The 9,272-nt window shown below is 37.2% G+C and overlaps 1 protein-coding gene across 4 annotated transcripts in view; it reads right to left on the bottom strand.

Moving 5' to 3' along the window:
- Nucleotides 1-676: 676 nt before the first annotated feature.
- LOC145979040 (ectonucleoside triphosphate diphosphohydrolase 5-like) overlaps nt 677-9,272 on the bottom strand; it is a 45,661-nt gene continuing 37,065 nt past the window's right edge. For all 4 annotated transcript variants that reach the window (XM_083112118.1, XM_083112120.1, XM_083112119.1 and 1 more), the window contains exons 8-12: nt 6,602-6,745; nt 4,485-4,690; nt 3,632-3,688; nt 2,530-2,636; nt 677-1,381 (exon numbers count right to left, since the gene is read on the bottom strand). In XM_083112118.1, coding sequence (XP_082968244.1) covers nt 1,304-1,381; nt 2,530-2,636; nt 3,632-3,688; nt 4,485-4,690; nt 6,602-6,745 — 592 coding nt within the window. In that variant the 3' untranslated portion in view covers nt 677-1,303. The remainder of the gene's footprint in view (nt 1,382-2,529; nt 2,637-3,631; nt 3,689-4,484; nt 4,691-6,601; nt 6,746-9,272) is intronic.

Here is a 9,272-nt window from a genome sequence, read left to right as displayed (position 1 = left end):
TTGAACCACTGATCTACAATGTTCAATTTTTTTTACATATATTGTAAAAAAAAAAACAACAAAAAAACTACTTATTTCTCAACCAATTGTGGATTTATTTCTTAATACAGTTCTCGACTATAGCATAAGTGGAATATTCAAAACTTAAAAAATACAATTTGTAAATAAAAGTGTACATTTTTCTCTTCTCGAAACTAAGAATTGAATTGATGCAGTTTGACTAGAAGAAAATGCTTTATCATAGCATTATTAATATACATATATGTATACACACACAAAGATAGAAATTACTATGTAATTGCAACAGAAGTATTTAGCCCTTTGAACAGAACAGGAGAGTAACTTGATTAATGAGTAAATGGAAGACCTACTTATATACTTTCATCCTAAAGGGCATTCAATTTGTGGGAAGTAAACTGTGAAGATATGTAAATCTTAGTATGCAATTTTAGTTTGCCATGCATTTTCAATTCTCTACCACAACAAAAATTGTTTTATCAACTTTAAAAATTCTTACTCTCAAATTTTTTCTCACCTACTTATGCACTTTTTTGGCACAATTCTCAATATATTGAATGTAAATGCAGTATTAAATATTTTTAAACATCATACTTCCTAATGGATGTTAAGCACGTGTGACCAGAAAAAAGGTAAATTAAATCAAGAAATACGTACATAACCGGAAAAATCTGTTTATACTCTCACTACAAATATATCAGAATAAACACGGTTTCGCTGTATTTTTCATTTCTATCTACATGTATAATTCTTAAGGAAGCAGATAGTTTATTTTTAACATGAGTAATTCTTGTTCTTGTATTCCAACTTAACTCATTACTTCACACTTTCACCAAACATTCTGAGTTTCATTGTAACAAACTTTTATGCATAACTAATATAGACATTCAAACAATTTATAATGTGGAAATCACAAACACTGTTAAAAACAACAAATAATGCTAATTTTATATTTTACAATTCATTTAGGTTCAATTTTAAGCACTGGTATAAAAAAAAACAAGCCTGCAAGATTTATTCCACCTATTATCCTAATAAACGAAGAACGGTGACAGAGTGAATACCATGACACTTTATAAAATATATGGTTTCTATTTAACAACTGTAGCTGTACAACTTCTAAACACAACAATCTTATGTCCAACAATAGCAGTAGTATCAAAACTGTAATTGGCGAGTGTATAAAAAGGCACTTCTTTTAAATATCACATTTTCACCTCTACCTGCAGTTTTAAAAACAACACTTTATCCTCAAAGCTTTGGAATTCTACACTAAAAACCAGCCTCATAAGCCATTCTGCAGGATGTGAAACGCTGCTCCCAGAGCCCAGCTGAGTTCATGTCCATCGATCTTCTTCACCAACTGAAACAGAACAAAACATGAAGGATTTGTGCACACATGATTTTGAAAAATATGCAACCTTTACACTCATTTTGTTGGTATGAATGGCACATACTTGGTTTTAATCCAATATTTCAACAAGTAATAACAAGAATGCTAATTCATATTACGAGACTTCAGACACGGTAAGATATTAATATACACATAAAACATGCTCACATATCCTGGGGACTACTACAAGTTCCTGTACCTTTTTAAGGTGCACACTTCCAAGATATTTACAAACTTAAATGGCAAGACAAATTTGAATTAAAGAAAGAAAGAAGAAAGAAAAAAAAAGGGTGGAAACATGATTTTGACATTCTCTGATGGTAACTAGTGGCCGCAGTGGCTCAGTCGGTAATGCGGCTGACTACCATGCTAAAGGTCCCGGGTTCGATCCCCGGCCAGTTCAAATTCGGGAACTTTTCTAACGGAAGTGGCTCCGGCGCCCACCCAGCGCCAAATAACATGGGTACCTGGGGGAAACCCTGGGGGGTCACATCACCCCCACTCACGACGGGATCAAGCAAGTGTGGGTGTTACCCCCACACCCCCTATACGTCTTCATGGAGTGATGCTAAGCACAGGGGATCACTTTACCTTTTTTTTATGGTAATTAGCTACAACGTAAGAATGCGAAAATCTTCATGAATAGCTTCTCTTGGGCTCGGGACTGAGTGAGTTCTGGAAAGATTTCCAAACTCAAAAACCTTTAGAGAACTCACCTGGTTAATAGCCCAAGAGAACCTGTTTATCCTTCTTCACCAAGAAAGCTTCAAAACTTATTTCAAAGTGTAAATCTTGTTGGTGTTAACTTGAGAAAACTGGAATAAAACCCACTTTCAATACATGAATAATTGCATTATTTTGTACTATACAAAAGGTGTTTTTTTGTGGATTCCTAAGAGCATTGAAGTACAGACGTTACCAATATGTCACTGCTTGCTGATATAATCCTACTACTGACAGACTTCCATTACTGGCATGCAATGAATAAACTATTAAATGAAGCAATGAATGAATATGATAACAGAGCTCCCACTACAATAAGATCGGTGAATAGATAACTTTGGTTGACAAGAAAGATAGTCACCATAAAAGTAAACTTTCCAAATAGCTGTACTTACATGCAATTTAGTCTCTGGCCTCAGCCCAAAGCCATCATGAAGTAATACTGATATGAAGCTAAGATCTAAGCACATGAATGGCTGATCAGCATTTGGGTTTCCACAGGCTGTGGAGAGAAAATGTTCATCAAATATCTTCACAAAGAGAGAGAGTCTGTTTTGAAATCTTTAACGGTTGCATCAGTAGCCATGCACATTGTAAACTAATTATATACATTGTTTGTTTACTTCCACTATAAATAAATAAAAACACTGTTCACAAGAAAATTAAATTGCACAATGCACATTTATTTTAATTTCTCAAATATTGTGAAATATACAAATATTTTTTTTTTTAAATTTTAAAAAAATAATTTAAATCATTTCACCTGACAAGTGTGGACATTGCAGTAATTATATCAGTTTTATTAGTTTCAAATAAAAGTATTCTCCTGGCAAGTAACATTCTCATTCTCAAAGTTCTAAAATTTACAAATGTGGCTTTAGGAACAGAAAACTGCTAAAAATTTTATATATACATGCTAAAACTTTAGATGGTAATATATTCAACTTACTGAAAAGTTAGTAAACATTACAGGCTTAATCAGGCTTGAAACTGGGTCTTAGGCAATCTGGCCACAAAGTGAAATTTGATCCCTGGTCGAACCTCAAAGTTTCACTAACTTTTCAATAAGTTAAATATATATTACCATCACACCATTATGTGCTGTAAAGTATATTTATATTTTCTCTTCATACACCAGTGAGCCGACCTCCACGGCAGGATGGTTAGCACAGCAGGTCATAATGCCAGGGGCCTGGGCTCAAATCCTGGCATGGGTGTTCTTCGTGAGTGTCCTTTCATCAACTTCATTACATTGTCACTCATTCTCATCTTTGTGATTAACAATCAGTGGCAGTAAAGTAAAATAAACCAAATCATACAACAGCGAAACTAACTAATGAGAACTCCAACATTCAACATAAGCTGAATGTGAACAAGAAATTGAGTGAAGGAAAAAACGGGGGGGTTAAGAGTTGCCACACTGAAGGATGTTTAAGAGAAAGCATTGATCACATCACACTCACTCGAGAAGCAAGAAATTACCCAATTCCAACATACCTGATTTTGCAGCTTTCACGAAATCTTGCACTGTTATCACTCCTCCCGTGAAAGGATCTGGAAGGAAATGCATTGGTTAAGACTTTCAATAAGGCAAAACTTGTGTTTAAATGATAGCGTTTAGCCAGACCTAGGAATACATTGAACGTTTTACACGTGGAATCTCTATCAATGAGTTTTACAGTGTGAATATGTATTGTATTTAGGCATGTATAGTCTGCACTATGTAAAAGCACTCATGAATAGTAGCTAAAATACTTTCACCTCTGACTTAACTCTTTATTATATAATTTCCTAGTTTCATTTTTCATCTTTATATTTGTCTCCCGTATCTTGCTAATTCTCGATTATATTTTATTTTTATTCATATGTATCACTTATGTACTACTTTATCTTACCTAAATGAAACTAGGCATAATTCTGTTCATTCACTGTACATCTTTACATGCACGTTTGTTGTGTGGAACGAGCCTTCATTTCCTCTTACCTAGGCTTTTCTATTCTGTGTTTCTTTTTATGTGGATTATGTGTATAGAGTCGTGTTAGGTGGCTGGACAAATGTTGGTTCAATAGAGTTGAAACGTTTAGTGGAGTACCCTGTTGAACTCAGCACTATCACAAAGAATTTGTTTCAAAATAAAAAAAATAAAAGTAATATACTGTATTTCCTCGAATTCAAGATGCCATTGAATGCACCTTAATATTGCTTCAGCTTTTGAGAAAAAAATTTCTTAAAATTTAAGGGGCACAGATTTACATGCCGGTAATACTGGTACTTTTTTTTTTTATCACAATACCATGCAGTATTATAAAGAAAAGGTGCACCTTAGATTTCAAGAAATACTGTACTTACCAATTAAGCCAACTTCTGTAGCACGATCGTAGTAATATGAGAATGCATTGATTTCCCTGCCGCTGAGTTCTGCTGGTGCATGTACTTTATCCTTCACGTAGCCCCTGACCAGCTTTGTACAAAGCTCCTTGTTGACAATCGGCCGCTTCTCACCCACCTCTCCTTTCTTAGGTTTGATGTCCTCGTAGGTTGGCTTCTCAGGACCCCTGGGGAGAGTTCCAATGAATTCTAGTTACATGTTCTTTTGTTGTGATGAAAGTTATTTACATTCCACTTCACATGCACCATGCAACAGCCTATTTCACTTCAAAACTACTTGTGTAAAAAGTATGAGCCATAACTAACAATAAATACATTGATTGATTGGCTTTATTTTACGTCACTTTTTGTGCCACTTTTGGCTAATTAGCGAGATGGGGATGAGTGATGATATGATGAAATTGATAAATGGATACTCTCAAACGCCCATGCCAAGATTCAAACATGGGACCCCTGGCATCGTAGCATGATGTGCTAACCACTCCCGTCACGGGGGCCAGCTAATAATAAATACAGCAGTGTCAATAATCCAGGGTAAAAAACCTTAACAAAACCAAAACAAATCCCTACGATGTATTGGAGGTGGCAATGTGCTTTATAGAACAACAGACAGAGGCAACACCTAGTGACAATCTGTTACTCAGATGATGGCATGGCATTGCTGCTTGGAAACGATGCAACATCCTGAAGCAGAACATACAATTTCATTTCATTTTCCTAACATCAATGTTACTACTTCACTGAGCAATGTTAAGTACAATATTCATAACTAGAGGCCGGGACTTTATGTTACAACATATTTTTTTATTTGGCAACGGATCGAATACTGAGGTGATATCTTTATGTATCTGATAAAAATTAGCCAAAACAGACAAACTTGATAAGGCATATTTTGACATATTTTACCAATTTTGCATTTTTACAACATATTTCTTCAAATTTCTAGTAATAAGACATATTTTTATATAATTTCATAATTGCCTTACATGTAATCGGTTATATATCGTAATTTATTCTTTGTACTTTTAGAGCAACAGATAGTTTATATTATCGATGGCATGATAAGGAAATTACGGACAAAGAAATTAAAAGCAGATGCAGTCTTTTCTTACTGACTAGTACAGAACAATAATAACCCCCCTTTTTTATACCATGGACAAATTGATTGCCATGGGAACATTATTGAGGAAAAATGTTTCAGTCATTGTTGTGCTGGCATGAGAATCACCAGGCAGGAAGTAAACGAGTTTCAATTGTCCTTATTTCTTTACCTTTTTTTTTCGCTTCTCTCAACAATCAGTCAAAAGTAAAAATAACATTTGGTACATTCCAGCCCCTACTCTATTGGCAATGAAATACGGGATCACTTGTTGTTTGAGCCATGCATGTATCAGTGAGTATACTCTTTCCCGACTATCTCAGGAGTAGGCAAACGAAAACAAGTCTCTGCGCAAGTAGTGACGTGAGACTGCTCCACCACACAGTTTGTAAATCTGACATAATAGGAAAAGAAACTTAGGATAATTCCAGTGAACCTCACGATATTTTCAGTATTTTCCCCACTACATTCTTCGGTTAAAGGGATTCCGACTTAATTTAATACCCCACCCCCACCTTAGTCGATCTTCCCTGGAAGATACTGACTTCCCCTATGAAGAGAAATTCGAAAGTACTGCTGTGCTTATTTTTTGGCTTGGAATATTTCTGCATTTCTGAGACATTTTAAAGTTTTTATGACATATTTTTCAATTTTTATGACATAATTGCACATACATTTTACAGGTTTACAGGACAAAGTTCCGGACCATATTCAAAACAATACTGATCAGAGTTACTTTACATATTGTAGTTTTCTTTTTCTTTCACATGTTCCAATTTCTTGTAGGTCATTATTCCGTATAATCAGAGTTTGTTGTAATTCTAGTCTTGGTCCCATCCATCCCTAATTATCGGGACTCTATCCTTTAATATCAATTACAACAAATGAATCATGATGCAAAACTGAAACTAATGTTAAAGAAAGCTGCTACTAAGCCCCCCCCCCCCTTTCAGTTATTTTCCTTCTGAAAAATACTTACGTAACACTGTATGTAACTCCACCAAAAGTCCAAGTTGTATTGATTATGGGATTTATGCATTCGCTCTTTAGCACTGTTGCATCTTTAGGATTGCCTGTGCCCATGATCCCCTTGCGAGCTGCTTGAAGACCCAGTCCAAGGTAACTGATGAAAAATACCACAAAGAGACATTAATTTGGCACATCACACATGTACAGAAGAAACAGTGCTAGATCCATAACTTCTCTGAACTCCTAAGACATTAAATAATTGTCAATGTTTCAATGCAGAGTAGAGAATTGGTTTAGACCAGACATGCCAAATGAAACATCAAGACATTTGAAAATAAATAGCAAGGTACGTGGTTCAAGAAAATCAAGATGGCTGACGAAGCTATCAGACAGGTGGCGAAATCGATCGAGAATAAAAAGTGCACAGAAAAATGAAACTTAAGCTTATTAGAGTGAATACCATGGATTGGTCAATAAAAGAAATATATGTTACTTAACATTTCTATTAGCAGGATATTTAACTTCAGAAAATTTTCGATCTTAGTATTTACTGGTTTCCAAGACATCAACAAATCACTCATGGTCAGACAGTCTCGAGTTACTATTTGGTAGTTGTAGTTCTGAAAGTCCCCCAAAATTTAGATTTTTAGCTCTGGTAGTTACCGGCACCAATAATTGACAAGGACAGACAGACAGACATTGCCTACGAAAAGTTTAGTGATCATCAATGTCAAGGTTTAGAAGCACGTGAGACACAGTGATTCTAGCGTATTGGAGGATTATTGTTGTTATTGCTTCTTAAAATATTGGCTGGGCTGTGCACCCACAATCAACATCAAGCATTGTGTGAGGTACAAAGGATAGGTCTGGGAGCACTCACGAGACTTGGGCTTCGACTGCCACGACCTAAGGCTAACACACCAATCTTGTATTGAGCAGACCTGGTGGGTACGTTATCTGCTTCTCTTCTTCTCCTCCTCCTTCCTTCTGGCTGCTTGGATATTGTATCCTGGTTGGGGCAGCATCCAGACTAGATCTTTTTCAGCTGACTGAGCTCCACTGCACTGTTTACATACCGTTTTGGTGGCAGCACAGAGGCAGGTGGCGAAGATCAGAATTAAGCTGGCTGCAGCATTGCAAACCCCCTTCAAATTAAGAGTTGCAACCCATGCGCTCGGAATTATCATTTTTTACCTTGTAAAAATTATGAGCGACTTTCTTTCCTCGGCAAACTCGTAGCGTTCCAATCTGAACGCGGGGATCTTAAATAGGGATGTAACTTGCCCCTCCCGATTAGTACTAGTTGATGGTAGAGACAGTCCTGAACAGGCAGGTACAAATATCTAACTTATCATTAAAATAGACTCATGATTCGTTTTAGACTGAAGTGAGCAATGCGAATGGCAGAATGGGTGTAGACTAGCTTACCCTGTTCGGTTTAGAAATAAGACCAGTAGCTCCTGCTTCTCCGATGATTCCAGATTAAAAGACCTCATGTCGCTCTCATGTGCACCTATTTAAACCCTCGCTTGGCCTCTTGTCACCTCTTGCCAAAGGCCAGTGTTCTTACCATTTCCTGTTAAAGGCTTACCCAACACATTTCTGAGCAGGAGCTGACAAGGTCTGCCAGGGTCAATATTTCTTAATCGAATGGGTATGGTACGACACCCCCTCTTGCGAGACAATTTCTAAAATTGAAATTGTAATCATTAAAAGTTTAAATTGAACCTTCTGCCATTCACCAAAATTTAAAAGTTTTTTTTTTTTATTACATGAAAAAGGTTACATAAAATAAAATAAAATAATAAAAAAAAAAATGTCGGAGACCCTTCACCGAAAATTAAATGGAACAGAATTAAGCTCAAGCTTGACTGCTGAAATAAAGTATTTTGTTTTCATTAGCCACATGCTAGAAGAGTCTTTCGTAATGAGATATGCTGACGGTATATCAACATGCGATAGCAAGTGTTGTTCGCAGGTCCGCGGAGTAAGCGGAAAGTTCATCACACTGGATCGTCACCCGAGACATGCGAATGGCTTCTGCGTTTCGCATAACAACTTGGAGAGATTGGTAAGGGCATCTGAACAACTGCTAACTAAGCACCGAACGTAAGCCGTGAGAAACCTTGAGGCCGTATGCTCGCAGTCTGCCACCCTCTCAGGTTGACAGTTCGAGGCGAGAGCAAAAAGACCGTGGTAAACACCTGTCTCCACTGGACTGCACGGCATTGATATGGATGCACTGAAGCCAATAAAAGAAACAACACAAGCAGTATTGGCTATCCGCAACCACACGAAGAGAAGAATATAATTGAAGAATAAATTTTCACTTGCTATTGACGTTCGTAGCGCACTAATGTGGGCACACTATGACCTGCGAAATCATAAGGCAGGGCAATCCAGATACACTCAAACCCCGGAGTCCTGGGGTACGAAGCACTGTTCCGGGAGATGCACGGTCCGATCACAATTGCACTGGGGGACCGAGTTCGAATCCCGGTGTGGAAAGTTCAGGAATACTGTTCAGCACAGGTCAGATGAAAAAAACGTTGGCAGTGGGGCGGGCGAACACAGGGTAGTCCATGGAGAGCCACTCCAAGTAGCGTTTCCAAGCCCCAAAATATGCGTTGTACAATGGCGGACACTGGGGGGGGGGGGGGGATATTTATGATAGGCCCCCG

Source organism: Lepisma saccharinum, chromosome 25 (genome assembly GCF_977018435.1).
Source record: "Lepisma saccharinum chromosome 25, izLepSacc3.1, whole genome shotgun sequence".
NCBI classification, from domain to species: Eukaryota; Metazoa; Arthropoda; class Insecta; order Zygentoma; family Lepismatidae; genus Lepisma; species Lepisma saccharinum.
This window is presented reverse-complemented; position numbering and strand designations above follow the sequence as displayed.